Source organism: Citrus sinensis, chromosome 3 (assembly GCF_022201045.2).
Source record: "Citrus sinensis cultivar Valencia sweet orange chromosome 3, DVS_A1.0, whole genome shotgun sequence".
Lineage (NCBI taxonomy): Eukaryota > Viridiplantae > Streptophyta > Magnoliopsida > Sapindales > Rutaceae > Citrus > Citrus sinensis.
The window spans coordinates 18,144,287-18,163,025 of NC_068558.1; the positions used below are offsets into that span (position 1 = coordinate 18,144,287).

Consider the following 18,739-nt stretch of genomic DNA (forward strand, 5'->3'; position numbering starts at 1 on the left):
AGGAAAATAATAATACTTAAAACTATACAATAATACTTTCGCACATGAATTTAATTATTGAAGCGGAAAAAAAAAAGTAAAAGAGTGAAAAAGTTAAGGTCACCTCTACCATTATTTTTCCACTTTTAATAATTTTTTGTCTCACTATCAAATATAATAGCATAACTAACCTTTTAATTTAAAAATTAGAAACTTTTTAAAAATTTAATAATAAATAAGTAATTTGATTGAACAAATAGACTCGTCTCCATATTTTCATCCCAAAAGTTGGTGAAATGCTAATGTTGTGTGTGGATATTGTGACTTGAGATTTTGCAAATGTTATCAGGTCGGGTAGGGTCGGTTTATCGAGACACGGGTCAAGTCAAAAGCAGGATCACGTTCTGGTTAGTATTGGTTTATCTGAAATTACGCATTATATTACAATCGACTTAACCCAGCAATGGCTACTTCCACTTCAGCTTTCATTTCTCTCTCAACCTTGCCGGTAATATAGTCATATTTTTAGAATCCTAGTTTTCTTTCTGTAAAAAAATTTTCCATTATTTAATTCAGCTTAATTATTTGTTTTCATTTTATGTGCAGAGGATAGATTCAGGAGCAGGAGTTTTCCGCGGTTTAAACCTAAAGGTTTCAGTTTTTAATGATCTTTTCTCATATTCGAAAACTCGTAATTCGTTTCTAATTTTTATTTTATTTTATTTTGCTTTTTGGTTTTTAGTCGAATTGTTTTCAGATTACGTCGCAGCTCAGAAACGACGGTCGTGGTCGGCGTGTTTGGCGGCGAAGAAAATTGGTACTAAATATTTTAGTTGCATAATTCTTCTATATCGCCGCTTGTTTCTTTACACTAAAGGATTAATAACTATTCAACTAGTTTTAGGGAAATGAAATAAGATCAGTGACTAAGAAATTTCATTAGAGGAAGTTCTTAAAATAATAATAATTAAAAAAAATTGAATTAAAAAAAAAAGAAGAAATTTAACTGAAGCTCTCCAAATGCTGAAAAAGTTCCTTCCATTTCTAATGACTGTACAGTTGTCAAATAATTTATAATTTTGCTCCAATTTAATATACTGGCTTTGTATAAGCCTTGATGAGCCTCTGGAAAATATTGGCAAGTTCTGTTGAGGTTCTGATTGGGGATTTTGCGTGCTATGTTTGCGTATTCATAATTGGGAATTAATGATTGCATTTATGATGGATAAAATTTGATTGTGTTCAAGCAGTCAATTGGTGCGAAGTGCAGCTCTGCTGATTTCTTGTGCTGTATATAATCATGGAAAAATGCTTACGGAAAAGTTATCTTTGTTTCAGTCAAAGAAGGATGACATGTTGAGGTACAGTTTGGAGAGAATTCCTTTCTTGGAGGAGCAAGAGAGAAAGATAAAAGAAGGGGGAAAGCTATTGACGATGGACATTGAGCGGCTGTTGCTATCAGAGGATAATCGATATGATTTTGTGAATGAGATAGCCGCTGAGGCTACAGCATATGTTAAGAGAAACCGGAATGAATATGGAGGTAAGAAGAAAGCCATCCTTCATGCACTCAGTAACCGTGTTAATGATTTAGGGTTCTACCGGCCGGATGCATACGAGGAAACTGATCCTTTCAAGCCAGGCCCTACGTACATAAGGGAAGAATTCACATAAGCGAAGGAAGATATTTTGTACTAGAATGTTAGCTAAAAGTTAAAAATTTTTGTGATTTCCATTGTCTTGAAGATATTTAGTTAATCTGTACTCTGGGTTACTGAAAGTTAAAGCCATTTTAGTGGCTCCTGAATCAACAAGCATATTGCCTTACCTCGTATGAAAGGTTTAAAAGTAAACAGGCTTGTTGATTTTTATTTGAAAATTTTGATGGTTTATTTAAGTACAAAGTAAATTCTTAATCTCTTTTACTTATTGTCTCCAATCTCCTTTGATATATGATGACTATAGGAGGCAATGACGGAAAAATGAGCCCTTGGAAAACTTACTGGTAAGTGGTAACCTCTTTAAAATGTTGGAAGATAATCCTTGCTAAATATCATATAGCTCCTAAAATAAACAAATTTTGCTACTCAAAACTCTTTTCCCTTTTATTTATTTATTTTATTATCAATGCTCTTTCTATTCTAAAGGCAAATTTGATCATGTTTTTCATAATACTGCAACTTAACTGCTTCTCCTAACACTTAACTGCTTTTCTTTACGGTACAAGAATAATTGTTTCTCTTTATAGTACAAGAATAATTTTTTGTAAAGGCATCTTCAATTTATTAAAATATAAAAAAGTATAAATTAAGATGTATTAATAAACAAAAAACTATAACAGAATTATTTTTATTAGGTTTAAATATTTAGTTGGGATATTCAGTGGTGTATCATCAATCATTTAATATCATATATATATATATAGGGTTAATTGCTTCTATTATTAATTATTGACTTATTATTTTTATAATTCATTCCATAAATGACATATAGAATATCACATTATTAAGTATTGTAGTGAAATATTTAAAGTGGGTAAGGATAACATTACTCTCTTCTAAAATACCCTAGTATTTCTATTGACATATGTTGAAAGTTTAACTCAGATTTTAAGTTAAATACAAACAATCCCCAGGACTTGGTGAAGTGATTTTTAAGAACCTTTCTTGGTTTTGCCACATAAGATCGAACACGAAAGGGAAATATTATAATTTTATCTTTATGTCCCCAAAAGGACCAAAGACTTGACGCGTGATAGGTTGTACTGAACAATTTGTGTAGGACAATTATGTACTAAAATAGCAGTTGCCACTAAAATATAAACTTACGAGCTCCACTAATGAGCTCCATCTAAAGCCCACTTACGCCAATTTTTTTAAATATATATATATATATATAATGATTTACACTAATTTAAAACTTTTTTCTTCTTATGGGAGCTCTTTTTCTCCCTTAAAAAAAAAACTAAAACTCGCAGTATGGGAGGGTGTGGGATTGTCATAACCCAACACGTCAGTCAAATGTTGGGTGTTTTTTTATTATTATAAGTTAGTGATTTATTGTAAGGGAAATTAAGTATAAGAAGTTTTATTTTTTATGTGTGGTAGTTGATTTCTTAGAGCATTTTTAAAAAATTCTATTAATTTTATTTTTTAAATATTTATTTACTTACTTATGTAGTAAAAAGAAGAGTAAAAAAATATGTTATTCTCTAAAAGATTTTTTAAATAAAAATAAGTTAATATTATTTTAATCAAATAAATATTTTTTTAAAGAAAAAATAAATAGTAATTAAAACACTTCTCTCTCTTCAACAAAAAGTAATAAAATATAAATTAAAGAGACAGAGAGTAACTTTACAAAATTAAAGAAAAAGAATCATTTTTTATTTGAAGAATCTTAATTAGTATGTCTTTCGAAGTTTTAAATGTTGATGTGATTCTTTAAATAAGTAATAAAATCTTATTTGAAGAGCTTTTTGCAGATGCTCCTATATGAAATGCTTAAAGTGGAGGTCTGGAGAACATGGATTGGTGAGGGCAATTAATTGAGGTTTAAATACGAAAGAATAAAATGGATACATAGGAGCTCGTTTGTAGATGTAAGTCTATCACTCTGAAGGAGAAGGAAGGGATGCGGTTGTTTTCGTTGGCGGAATGAAAATGCAAGAAGACAGGATAGCAGCTTACTGTCTTGTGGGCAAGACACCTCTTAATAGATATGTGAATAGAGAATATTTTCGTGTTTAAGTTTGTTACGGAACAGGATAAAAAGAGTGTTGATAGAGGGGCCATGACATTTTGACAATGCTATGATTGTGCTTGTAGAGCCAGTGGGAATAGAAAGCATAAAGCGACAACCTTTCACATATACATCTTTTTAGGTGTAAATTCATGGTGTGCTTATTAAGGGTGCGTTTGGGATTGAGGTTGGGCAGCTGTAGCTTAAAAGCTACAGTATTAAAGTGTTTGGTAAACACTAGCTGCTGTAGCTTTTAAGGTATATTGATATGATTTTTCATTTGTATAATATAAAATTTATATTTATTATATATTATTAAATGTTGTTTCATAATTACAGTTTTTTTTTCACAGTAGCTGTAGCTTTAAAGCTACAGCACCTCAATCCTAAACACACTCTAAGTGTATGGTCAAAGAAGCTATTGAAAAATTGGGGGAGAAGATTGGATTAGTGGAGGAAGTAGAGACTGATGAAGAAGGAGAGTGTATTGGCCTTTTCGCTCAGATGATAATCTCAATGGACATCACTAAACCTTTGAAGAGAATCTTAACACTGAAACGGAAAGGCGAGGAAGATATTTCGATGCTTGCAAAGTATGAGAAGCTTTTAGATTTTTGCTTTTGCAGTGGACTGATTGGACATCAATTCAGAGAATGCATCAAGTACAAGCAACAAAAAAAGAAACTTATTTATGGGGGATGGATGAAATTGCCAACACCATCTGAACTGGTTAAGCTTTAAAGAGACAAAAATAGAAGGAATAAGAGGAATGATCGACCGAATGTAGCCAATGTAAACCCAGATGCTCAGATACAACCACAACCAAGACAGAAAGTGCAACAAAGCAATCCAGACCCGGATAAGCATTTTGTATTGGGTTTAACCCAAATGGATAAATCAAACGAGATAAAGCCAATGGAGGTGAACCATGTAGCAAAGTTATAGGAGGAATCATTAATGCAAGAAGCTGACGAATTGAGATAGCAGTACTTAGAATGTGGAAAGCCTGATGTTGTAGCAGTTACAATTGAAGAGCTTCATAGAACAAAGAGAAAGAATGAGGGAAATAGGTTGGCAAAAATCTGGGTTTGGGTCAGATCTGAACCTGCCTATGACTGGCATCGGATTAATAAAGCAACTGCCCATAGCCAAATTCATGTCCGGATTTTTCACATGCAGGCCCGTCAAGTCCAGCACCTCTCGGGCATGGATTTTTAATCCGAGCTTTCCTTGCCCACATATGAACTGAATTAAAAGAGAAAAAAAAAAAGCCCTGTAACAGATTATTTCAACATCTCAACTAAAATATTTCAATCTACTTTGTAAATTTTACGTAAATAATAAGTAAAAATTGTTTCAATCTACTATCTACTACTTAAATTCATTCAATCTCTAGCATAAATTCATTCAATCTCTATCAAAAATTTAAATTCAACATCACAATAATCACCAAATAAAACTAAATAAATGTAATCATCCAACATGTCATAAGTTCATAACTACAATATCAATTACCAACATAACATATGAAAATCCTAAAATGTCTAACAACCAAAATAATTCATAAAACAATAAGTAAATAACAACTTCATGTCATCCTGCTCAATGATTGTGCCCTATCATTATCATTTGAAATTACCTCCTCAGTAAAAATCTCATATTTCGAAACACCATATAGCAACAAAAATAACACATTAAGATTCAAAAGCATTTTAAGCAAATAAATACTATTATAATATAATTAATAACTTTATACCTTGAGTTGTAAAAGCCCAAATCCAATTTTGAGTACACATTAAAGATTCCAAAGTGTCAGGATGAATTTTACTACGATATGGACTAAAAAATCTACCTTTAGTACTAAAAGTTGGCTCAGAGGCAATAATGGATACAAGAATGGATAAGATATCCTTGACCAACTTACCTAAAATAGGATATTGGCCTATGTACATCTTCCAAAAAGCTAAAATATCAAAGTTTGGAGTAGCATCCAATAATTCCTTATCTAAATACCTATCCAACTCTGGCTTAGTCACCTTAATACGCTTATTTTGGCTTCAGAATGTTTCAAACTCATCTACATCCCAATACAGATTCAGACTCGAAGAAGACTTCAAATGAACAATTTCTGATCCAACATCTTGCCCACCACTCACAACCATAGCCTTCAATTCATATTCTTTTACTAAATCATGACAAAGCTTATGTGCACGCTCAATATGCTCCTCTGTTGTATCATCATAGATCTTTGGGAAATAAAAATCAATCAACAACATCTTATATCTTAGGTCAAGTACAATAGCCGCAACTAACATCGAATAAATTTCATTCCAATATTTTTCAAAATTTTCAGCCATTTTATTAGCCGTAATTCTAATAGAAAATTTATTAGAGGTGCGCCACCCACTAATTGACATTTTTGTTTCACATATCAACGAAAAGAACAAATCAGCAGTGGCGAATTTTGTACCCAAAAACATCTCCCTTAACATGTAAAATGATTTCAAATGGTCCACCATTCTGGCTACCAAATCCCACTCATTATCACTTGGCAAGCTCTTATATTGAGGCTCACGCTGCTGTGACAAAAAAAAAACACTTCTATACATCAATGCTACTCAAGGATGGCATAGGTAGAGTTCCAATGAGTTGGACAATCTAACTTCACTTTTTTTTATGACAATTAATTTATAATTATCTAATAGCTAGCTCAAAAGTTTCAAATTTTTTTGTTGTTTGTGTCCGGTAACTCACGCTCTCCCTAATCTTTCCAACCCCAGCTTCTATAACTTTCAACTCATCCCGCACAATCAAGTTCAATATATGAGCAGTACATCTCCTGTGAAAAAATTTACCATTAGAAATTAAAGTACTAGTATCAAACCTTACTAACAACGTCTCCACTATCGCATCATTTGGTACAATTATTCAATGTCACAAAAGATAGCTATCTATCCATGTTTCAATCTATCAGACATTGAACGAACTCATTAGAAAGGGCATCATCAATATGGGGACTTGAAACGTAAATAAACCTCTCAAGTATTCAAGTGTCAGTGTTAAATACACAAATTTAAAATATTATAACAATTTAAACTTGAAAAGAAATCAAATATACGTAATAGAAAATTTAAAAGAGAAATTAAGCAAATAAAAAGTTATAGACAAATAACCTTAATATTCGACAATGCAATCTAAGAGTTGTCAATGAAATGTGTTGTGACAGCCATACATTCCTTATTCTAATTACTAACTGTCAATAAATCCATAGTAATAGTCACTCTACCATGATTTTTCTCTAACAAATGCAAAGTCTTGACCTTTTCGATTTGATACAACTTCAAAATCTTATACTTCAAAGTGTTTCTACTCATTGGCTTAACCACAGGGTTGGCATGTGTTATCATTTCTCTAAAGCCTTTATATTATACAAATCTAAGTGGAAGCTTATGCATTATCACCATTGTCTCAATCAAAATCCATAAAATATTTTGATCGAAATTGCCATAGCCAATGTGACAAGTTCGATCTTCTCTTTTAATTACTTTGAGACTTTCCTGAAGTGTTTCATCTATATTCTGTTGATGCTTCAGAAAACAAGATTCCACGTTTCTATTCAAACTCATAGTCCCTGATTTGTATTTGGCTTTTAAACTTGCACTATAGTGTATGCACTTTGCCTTTTGTTCTCCATTAACAATTATTTTTGTAAAAGTGCTCCCAAGCTTTAGAGACTTTCTTATTCTTTTGATTGCTTTTCACTTCTTCTTTTTTTCCCTTCTTATCATTCACGATTGACAAGAAAATTTTCTCAACCTCATTATTTGTGTTATCTTCAACATTATGGGATAAATTTGGAGTATTTGATGAAATGATTTCTACATTATCTGACATCATACTGCTATTTATTGCAAAAAGAAAAATAAATAATTATAAATAATCATACAAATTACATAATTATAAATATGTTATAACAAATTAACTTAAAACCAACCTAAATTTAGCTCCTATTCATAGAAAATAATCATTCAAGCATAGCATCCAAGAAAAAAAAATAGATAATGCTTAATAATAGTAATAATTATATCATTTTTTTCAAACAAAAAAGAAAAAAAAGCCAATACTTTATGGCTGTGATGGCAGAGCTACTGCTGAGGAGGTGATGAAATGATGAAAACTATGACTGGGATGGCTATACTTTATGAGAAGTGAGAAGAGTTGATGCCGACGCGCGGTATGTGTGATGACAGAGTTGCCACTAAAAAGATGACCAAATGATAGAGACTGTGGCTATGACTGTGCTTTGTGATAAGTGAAAAGAGTTTACCGAGGGAGGTTCGTGGAGGTGTTGTGCAGCGGTGGGTGGTGGCTGTTGCCAGTTGGCTTGAAGTGTTGGAGAATTAGAGGTGCACTGCAGCTGCATCTCATGCTTGATGCACTATCTTTAAGGATTTACGATTTAGGGTTGATTACTTGATTTTAGGCAATGTTTGTTCGTAATATATATATATATGACCAGATGACCAGATGACCAGAAGGAAATAGGATCGAAGGATGGATGTGCTTTCGTTGGAAATCAAATATTAAGAAAATTGATACAATTATTATGATTATGATCGGGACGGCTTTATCAAATTTTAGTAGTCAAATTTTAGATATTTGAAGTACGTGACTCGTTTACCGACAGTGCAGACCAGACTAACGCCTATTCAGGATCGCCTCTGGAATTTATGTCGTCGGATTCCCATCGATATACTCAAATATTTTTACCAGCTTTAAGTATTAAAGCTCTTTAAGCAAGCCTAGCAACAACATACATCTAAAGGCTCAAAGATATCACTAGATCTGGATCCCAGAAATAGCGATCTGAATGGAAGGAGGGAGAAAAGAAGAATACAACTGAGGATTGAGATCTGGTCTCATTGCCTCAGAGGAACGTAACAGTTGTAAGGGAAATCTGATACAGATCAGTCTGCAGAAAGTGCTTTAAAATAAATTGCGAAAATTTAAATGCGGAAAATTAAAATACATAAAACTAAACTTTACAAGCTTTGAAAAGAAAAATTATAATTCTTACATGTGAATTTCTTTGTACTGATACTTTTGAAAAATAAAACAGAGAGATGGGAAATTAATCTAAAGACCAGGAACTAATCTGTAAACAGAGAAATTTCCTTGATGCCTTCAAATTCCTGATTCTCAGAGAGAGAGAAAGTTTAAAGATTGAGAGAGAGAGAGAGGAGTTCGAAAAAAATCTGAGGAGTCTAAGTCTTTCTCCAGATTAAATACAAAATGAGTTTTAAACTGTAGACTGTAGCGGAGCTGTAGCATACAGTAATCTTTGGAACTCTCTATTGTAGATTGTAGCGAAGCTGTAGCGAACAGTAATCTTTGTAACAAAATTATACAGGCTTTAAAATATAAGTATAATACGGGTGAAGAGACATGTGCGCTCTCACTTGTGTCCAGGGGACCACCCGAAGATACATACATATACTCAAAAAGAAAATATGATTGGAAATTACAATGGGATTGGAAATTACAATGGAAATGAATAATTACTCTTCATCTTCATCATCGTCATCAGAGGAATCTGCTACTGAGGACTTTGATCTTGAGGTGAGAAGCTGCTCCATAACTTTGAAATATTCATCTTCAGTTTTGGCACTGGCCAAAAGAGATTGGGCTTTGGATTTTTGGGTAAGAAAGGTTTGTTGGGCTTTGGAACTTTTTATGGTTGGTGGTAGAAAGCCTTTGGAATAAAGCCAGTTTCTGATAAGGGTATCAGTTAATTTGGCCTGTTCATCAAATTTTGACCACCATTTTACTTTGAAGGTTCTTTGAATAATAAGTTGGGTTTCTTGGGTATGAAATCTGAAATTCCACATCCATACCCATGGTAGGAAGAAATTTGTACAGAAATAAAGAAAATGAGGAAATCTTTTCTTTGATTCAGAAGGGACATAATGGGTTTTGAAGAGGTTTAGACAATGGGTAGCATTTGGAGTTAGAATTTGGGGTATTGGGCCAAAGAAGTTCCACCAATGTTGAAACCAGTTTGGGAGCCCTGGACGGTTATTTTTGAATTAAAAAAAATAACCATGAATATGATTTCTTTGGGTTTTGTATGAAGAATGTGTTAAACCAGGCTTGTTGATAGTCCCAATAGGAATAGGTCAAACAATGTGGTAAATGCATTTGAAAATTTAGAGGGAAAGATTTGAATTTGTGAAGTTGATCACCCCACTGGTTTGGACTCAAAACTTTTAAGATAGTAGCCGTAGAGTAGGCTGGCTCTGAATGAGTTTCACTAAGAAAGAAATGTTTGAATTTTACAGACTCAGTGGCTTCTAAAATGCTTTGGTAATAAGACTGGGGTTTTGTCAAATCCCATGGTTTGATAAACCAGCCTTTGGGAAAAAACTTTGAAATAGCTTGAAAAGGATCAGTGTGGTAAAAACCATCTTCCATAGTTAAAATGTTTTAGAAATGGGTTTTATCATACCAATCGGAAGTTGTCTTTGAAGATGTTGGTTGGGAAAGAACAATTTGAGAAGATGAACTTTCACCAGAGAGAACAACAGTTTGAGAAGAGAGTTTTGAAATTTCTTTAGAAATTTATTTTTCTTTTTCAATTTCTTCTTTTGGAGAAATTTGGCTTTAAGAAAAACTTTGTAAGGCGAGCATAAGCTCAGGGGATTTTGTAATGGATTTCATCCATTCATTTACCTGCTCATGCGAGGCAAGGGCTTTAGATTGGGCTTCTTGATCTTCTATCATGTCGATCTAGGATTTGATTGGCATGACAGAAGAGAGTAGCTTTTCTTTTAGTGGAGATGTCTGGGAGTCTTTGGAAAGTGTCTGGGGCATAGGGTCTTTGAGGACCCCCTTCCCTTTGTCTTTTCTTTTGGGCGGCATTTATCTGTTTTGAAGAAATTTCCTGGTTAGAAAGTCAGGGATGGAATTTGTATCTCCTTTAATAAATTCAATATCAAAATAAAAAATACTTAAAATAGCTTGCCATCGTGCAAAAATTTGCTTAGATGCAATGTTTTGAACATCCTTTTCTAAAACATGTTTTGCAACTTTGCAATCAATTCTAAGTAAAAACTTTTGATTTAACAAATCACTTTGGAATTTAGAAATGCATAAAACAATAGAAAGGATTTCTTTTTTGATAGTAGAATAATTTTTCTGGCATTCATTCTAATGTGCAGAAACATATTGTACTATTTGTTCTTTATCATTGTCCTTTTGCTTTAATATTCCTCCATAACCTATGTCAGATGCATCAGTTTCAACAATTTTAGGTAATGCAGGATTAGCAAGAAATAAACATGGAATGCTTTTTACAGAGGTCTTGATGAGCTTGACTATTTTGGTATGTTCATCAGTCCATGCAACATGGTTTTTCTTTAGTCTGTCATGTAAAGGTTTGGACATCCTATTGATATTGGGACAGAAATCAAGAACATAATTTAAATTTCCTAGAAATCTCTGTAATTGGGTTTTATCTAGGATTTTGTCTGGGAAATTATCTGCAAAGGCCAGAGAACGATCAATAGGAGTAATGGTTCCTTTGGAAATGTTATGACCTAGGAACCTGATCTTTGTTTGGAACAAAGAGACTTTAGAACTAGAAATTGCTAGACCAGCTTTCTTAGTGGTAAAATAAAAAGTCTTTAAATGTTTAAAATGTTGATCTATCGTTTGAGAAAAAATCAACACGTCATCTATATAAACAATGCAAAATTCAGAAAAAGGGTTATAAATGTCATTCATGATTCTTTGAAATTCCGAGGGTGCATTTTTCAAACCAAACTGCATGACCGTCCATTCGTACTGTCCGAATGGAACAGTAAAAGCAGTTTTATAACGGTCATTAGGGTGAATTTGTATTTGCCAAAAACCAGATTTCATGTCAAATTTTAAAAATATGAAAGCAGAATGCAGTTTTTGGAGCAAATTTTTTTTATTAGGTATATGGTGCCTAATCCATTTTAATGCTTTATTAAGGGGTTTGTAATTTATGACTAGTCTTGGGGTGCCTCTTTCAATTTCAGAATTTTTATTAACATAAAAAGCGGCACAAGACCATGGGGATCTTGATTTTGTAATCAAACCTTTAGATTCTAAGTCTTTTATCTCATTTCTACAATGCTGTTCCAATTCAATATTCATTTGAATAGGACGAGCTTTGGTGGGTATTTGTCTTTCATCGAAAGAATTTTCATAGGGTAGGTCAATCAAATGTTGTTTTCTTTTCCAAAAAGCAGATGGAAGATCAGCACAAATTTCATTTTCGATGAGAGCTTTAAAACCATAGATTTTTGCTTTTATGAATTCATTTTGTAGTTGGCTTTCGATCCTTTGTAGACTCAAATCTTTTTGTAAAAACATTAGGTCGCTTTGTTTTGATTTGAGAAGTGTATTGATTTGGTTTTGATAGACAGAACAAGCTTTAACGATGTTTAAATTTCTTGTTTTGGGTTTTTCAATAAAAGGAAAAATAAATTTTTTGGATTTTGCTTTAAATGATATACCATCATAACTGACTGTATAGAGAGTTATGAGGTTTATAAAAGGGGTTCCTACAATGACAGCATGGTGGATGTCATTTGTAAGAATAAAAGAAGTTCTAAATTCAAAACCATCGTTATGAATTGAAGCATCAACTTTAGAGTTTACTTTAAGCTTTGAATTGTTGGCTGTAGAAAGTATTTCATTGGTTTTCTCATGAAATCTCTTTAGAACAATATCTTCTGTAATGCAATTTAAATCAGCACCAGTGTCAAAAAGGGCAATGGCGTCAATTGCAAAATCTTTGGAAAAAATTAAAGTAATTTTAATCAAATACTTTCTGGTGGTGATTTATTTTAAAACAAACAAAAAGTTATTTGGTACAGACTTAATATTTTCAAGATTTTGTTCGTTATCACCATCTGATTCAACTTCCTTATCTGAGTTATCTTCTAACTGTTTTTGTAGTAGGAGTTGAATAGTTTCAGAATCATTCTTTTGTTTTTCTTTCAATTCTTTAATCTCAAGTTTGATTTCTTTGATTTCTTTATGAAGGTCTTGAATATTAGGGGTTGTTTTCTTTGTTCTCTTTTTTATCCAAAATTTCAGTGAGATCATAAGAATTCTTTTTAACAACTGGAACTTTAGAAGTTTCTGTTTTATTAGAGTCCATGGTTTTTAAAAGTTTATCAAGGTATTCCTTTTTCCTTTTGAAGGTTCGGATCAGAAATATGTTTAACAAGTTCAAGAAAGATCTCTTGGTCTTTAGTCAAAACATTGATTTTCTTTAAAAAAGATTCTGATTTAGAATCACTACTGCTAGATGCAGAGGTATCTGAGTCAATTAGCTCATCGACCTGAAGAGGGTCACTATCTCCCGACATGGAAGACTCAGAGTCAGAGGACTCTACAAGAAAAGAGGCAACTTTGGAGAGGGGTCTTTGGTCTGGCTTTAAAGTCTTTCTTTTTAGAGAAACTTGGTTTCTTATAAGGCCTCGAAGGTTTCTTATAAGAAAGTTCTCTAAAATCTTGAAAGGGTTTCCTATGGCTTTTAGATCTGTAATGCTTCTTGTAAGGTTTTGAAGAACACTTACCATTACAATCTTTTGAGGTAGAAGTTTTAAAGGGGTCATAGTTGAATTGTTTACAGAAACTGCCTAATTTTTGCTTAGATCTCCTAAGCTCCCATTTAAGTCGTTTCTGCAATTTCAAATCTTGACAGATCTTTAAACCTTCTTTGTTGACAAAACTGACAAGTTCACCATAGGTGAGCTCATCATAAGGGATACGATTGTCATGTAAGGCTTTAATGAAATTTCTAACCTTTTCACCTAAGAGAGTAGGTAAACCCGCTAGGAATTTCTCTTTCCAAGTTATATGATTTGCATCATCTCTGAGAAAGAGTCTGGTGAAGAATGTGGTTTTGTAATTTTAGAAATCACTAAGTTTCCTGCACCTCAAATTGTGTAGTAACTCAGCGTTCTTATCCCTAAGGTGTGAAGGGTCACCTATAAAATGGAGAGATATTGTTAGGATCAGGGTGGCAACAGCATCCTGAATAGGATTATTGAACTCGTCAAGAATGAGGGCTCCATTCTCGTCGACCTGGATAGAATTTAAGACATCTAATTGTTGCTGTTTAGTGAGAAGATGATCCCACCAACCTTTAAGCTGACCGGTAAAACCCGCAATAAGAATCTCTGCAATAGCTTTGTCAGAAGTTCCCGATTGGGTTTTATAGGCATTGGCTGCCATGGTCATTTGTTGCAACAAACCTATGATGTTGTATTCAGACATACCATCAATGTTCCACTCATAGACAGAGGATGCATTAAAACGCGATTGGTTTAATGCACTAGGTCTATTGTCTATGGCCAAATCAGGTGGAGACTTGACGGTAGGAAGGGCTAATTCCCGATGGATTTTGTTTGCTTTAAGGGAAGGTTCATCTTTAAAGGCTTCCAGATTGGAAGAGGCTATAGACATTTGGTCTTGTTCCAATACTCCAATCTTACTAGATTGGGGAGTATCATGGGCTATTTGAACTTTGCTAGATGAGGAAGAAGCAGCTTCTATCCTATCTAGTTGTTCTCTAATGGCTTTAGCAAAATCTGATTTTGACTCTTGAACAAGCTTTTGACTAGTTTTCAAAACCTGGAAAGGTTTGAAAATAGGCTCTTTAAGCTTCTTGTCAGAATCTGATTTTGATGAAATATGAGAAACGACTATGGTTGACTTTTGGAAATGGTTCTCTATTCTGGTCAACTGCTTTCCTATAGTATTTAAGTTAGTATTACAGAAATTATTCTGCTGAATAATACTACTTAAATTTGCATCAGAATCATTTGGCTTAGGAATCTTATAAGGTGAGGCTCTAATTTGGACAGAAGGTTCGCCGTGTATATATATATATATAGTAGTTTTCCAATTAGAGATTCCTGACTTTAATAAAGTCAGGAATTAGCTAAAAGACAAAATAAACACAAATTCCAATGCACTGTATTTTGTCATATAGTGTATTAAAATCTAATTTTTTTTTTCTTTTAGCTGATCCCTGACTTTATTAAAGTCAGGGATCCCTGATTGGAAAACTACTATATATATACTTATTAAAATACCAAGCACAATTTAGGTTCTGGGTTTTTGGTGCCTTGATCGGACTTGTGCCAAAAAATATCCGAGTATTAATTTTCAATACCCAAATCCACTTTAATAATCTCGGACCGCATTCTCTGGGTTCCATTTAGATCTAGTCCTGACTAGTTTTTTGCCACCTGTACAAAGAAAGGCATGAAAGAAAAATTAGATGAAGTGAAAAGTAGGGAAGGATAAGTGGGCTTGATAAGCCAACAAAACAAAAAAAGACAACCAAAGTGATAGGTTTTCAGATGAAGAAGAAACTAACATTGGGTTTTCAATAAAAAAGTATGAAGTGGAAAATTTAAGCCAAACTTTCAAGCTTTAGAGGGCCTATTACTTTGAAAGGGTTTATGAAACCCAAACTTCGATAAAAAGGTATAAAGTAAAAAAATTCAAGCTAGAACTTCAAGCTTGACTACTAAGATAACCAGTGGTGTTACTTCAAAGAGGCCTTATAGTGAGTTAGATTGGCCGGTCCAGAAGTTAAAAAGCCAAAAAGCATGAGCCCCCATAAAATTCCCATATCTCTAACTAATTTTGCATTGGCATGAGAAGCAAAAAGAAAGACAAATAGAAGTGGCGTAGTTTAAAAAATGGAGAATTGATTAGTGGAGACTGAAAGTAAGCCCTACCGGCAGCCATAAAACTCATAAGTTGGAATGTTTGGGTTTTGGGGAATCTTCAAATGCATATTGTAATTAAGAAAATTCTCGATTTGCATAGATCTCAGCTATTATTTCTTTGTGAGACAAAGTTATCATCTAGGCAAGCAACTGAAGAATGTACAAAGTCGAATTTAGATAATTGTTTTGTTGTTAGTAAGAATGGTATGAGTAAAGGGTTGGCAATAATGTAGAATTGAGATGTCAATGTGAACAATGCTTTATGCAACAACCATCATACTGATGTTGTAATTCAAAATGACAGTGTTAAGAGGTGGAGATGTACTGGGATTTATGGCCACCCATAAGCTCAACCAAATAGGCTACATGGACATTGATGCAGAGACTAACTGGTTTGTCTTCTTTGCCTTGGCTTTGCATTGGTGATTTTAACAAGATTATGCATTTAAATGAAAAGTTTAGTGGAAATTAGAGAAATGTAAGCATGATCTTAGATTTTACAGCTAGTAGCTTATAACTGTAACCTTGTTGATATGGGGTATAAAGGGCACCTCTTTCCCTAGTTGAACATAAAATTTAGACCTTATCATATTGAGAAAAGGCTAGGTAGAGCTTTGTGCAATATGGATTGGGGGAATCTATTTTTGGATGACGTTGTGGCAAACATGGTCATATGGGAATCAAATTAATTTATTTGAAATGAATGCTCAAGAGAAGAAAAGTAAAGTGAGTTATGTTAGAAGAAATTTCCATACTATGAAGATATGTGGAATCTTTATAAGAGCTGTAAAATATAGTAAATGAAGTGTAGTCTAGTTTCTGTTGTAGGCAAGATGTAAACCAGGTGCTGATTTTCTAAAATTTTTTAAAGGCTTTGATGGCTTAGTTGTAATGGTGGAGCAAAAAAGAGTTTGGAGACAGAAAGGAAAAGCTAAAAGAATTAATAGGAAAGCTACATTGTGCTGTACACAATAATGTTCAGATGAAAGTGGTGCTGAAATTAAAAGTCTCGAATAACATATCAACAATATGCTAATTGATGAGGAGATATATTGGAAGCAAAGATCAAAGGCCAATTCACTTAAAGAGTAGGATAAAAAGATGAAGTTCTTTCGTTTTAAAGCTTCATCAAGAAAGAGAAGAACATAATTTCAGCAATTGAAAACCATCAGAGGCAGTGGACAGAAGATGAAGAGGATATAAAAATAGAGTTTTGTAAATATTTCTAGGACTTATTTATAGTTTCCAGTCCAAACCAAGGCTAAATAAATACTATTTTAAAAGAATTGGCTTTAAAAGTGATTATATGAATGAATGAACTACTAGATTAATAATTCATAACTAAAGATATTTGCACTGCCTTATTCTGAATGTGTCCAAATAAGGCACCAGGGCCTCATGGGTTACCAGTAGCTTTCTTCCAAAAGCATTGGCAAAGTGTTAACAACGGAGTTATTTTTACATGCTTTTACATCCTAGTTGAACAAAGTGATGTCACTCTACTTAACCATACCCTATACATATATTGCTCTTATCCCAAAGGTTGCCAAGCCTAAGAAAGTTACAGAATTTAGACTTATAAGTCTTTGTAATGTGATCTACAGAATGGTGGCCAAGATTAAGGCTAATAGGCTAAAAGAAATTTTGCATCAAATTATCTCCCTTACTCAAAGTGCATTTATACTCATCACAGATAATACAATATTTGGAATGAATGTCTCTAAAAAATTAGGTACAATAAAAGTCAAAAGAAAGAATTGATGGCTTTAAAATTATATATTAGCTAGGTACAGTGAAATGGAGGATTTTTGAATAAACTATAAAGAGACTAGCCTTTTCCTAAAAATAGATGAAGATAGTATGAATTGCATTACAAAAACAATTTTTTTTTGTAATCATTAGTAGAATACCTAAGGTGCTAATCTATCTTGAAAGGGTTCTCAGGTAGGGATGGCCTTTATCTCCATATTTGTTCTTTATATGTGTAAAATCTTTTTCTAATTTGTTGATGCAAGAAAAATGTTGAAGATGTGAAGCTTAAATCTAGATATGAGAGAATATTTGGCATGTCAGATACTTGTGTGAGAGAGTGACGACATGTCAGCTACAGCAGTTCAGAGAGGTTGTCTGACAAGGATGCTTTATCGGCTAGATGAATTAGTGATACACGTGAAACATCACGTGTATCACTAATTTAAACAGCAGCCACATTTGCGTTTTGTGTAGCAGATTATATGAGCACTTAACAAGTGTCCTTAAGCAGTTCAAGAGGCCGTTAATTCTATTATTCGCGCGGGATGCAATTAGGTTTGCTTAGCTGGGATACCTAGAAACATGAGTTAGTCTTTTAGGGGTCTTTCTAAATGATTCCGCTGCTATATAAAAAGTGCTATGATCTGTTACCAAAGGAGATTCGTTCCGTTACATACACTCTTCATCATTGTATCTTGTAAACTCTGAAATAAGTGAAAGCTTGCTTGTCTTTTCACAGTGGATGTAGGTAAGAAAATAGCTGAACCACTATAAAACTTTGTGCAATGTGTGTTTGATATGTTTCTGTTTCTTTTTTTATCTTGTGATTGATTTCAGTTATGAAGCCAACTCACTTTAAGTTCTGTTTAGTAACAATTACAATCAGAGATCAAGCTCTTTAGAGTGATTCTTGGGGATTCCAAATTGATATTGTTAATTGATTTGGTTTAAACACAAAAAGACAAAGTTTGATTGATGGGCTGTGATTTAGGAAAAATATCTCCATCACTCACTTATTATTTGCTAATGACAACTTAGTATTTGCAAGAGCTTTAACAAATGAGTGCAACCAGTTGAAAGTTATGTTTGATTGTTACGTATCAACATCTGGGCAAATCTTTAATTATGAGAAGTCATCAATGTTTTTTAGTGTCAAGGTGAATGAAGAGCAAGCTAAAGCCATAAAAGCATCTTCCAGCTCAATGTAATATCAAGACACGAGAATTATTTAGTGTTGTCTTCTATGATTATGTGGAAAAGATGAGTTTCTTTAATGATATTAAGCTCAGAGTATTGAGGAAGATATCAAATTGACAACATAATTTTTTTACAAGTGGAGAGAATGAAGTTTTAGTTAAGGCAGTAGCTCAAACAATTCCAGTTTATGCTATGAGTGCTCTTAAGCTCCCAATGAGGCTATGTAAGATATCTAAGAAACGATAATAAGATTTTAGTAGGGCTCCAAAGAGGACAAGCATAAGATT

The 18,739-nt window shown here is 33.2% G+C and overlaps 1 protein-coding gene across 1 annotated transcript; it reads left to right on the top strand.

Moving 5' to 3' along the window:
• Positions 1–335: 335 nt before the first annotated feature.
• On the top strand, positions 336–1,832 carry LOC102612330 (protein PLASTID TRANSCRIPTIONALLY ACTIVE 7). Its single transcript, XM_006491929.4, has 4 exons — positions 336–487; positions 586–630; positions 722–796; positions 1,318–1,832. Exons 1-4 carry the CDS (start codon positions 443–445, stop codon positions 1,651–1,653), a joined length of 501 nt encoding a protein of 166 aa, XP_006491992.2. The 5' UTR covers positions 336–442; the 3' UTR covers positions 1,654–1,832.
• The last annotated feature ends 16,907 nt before the right edge of the window (positions 1,833–18,739 follow it).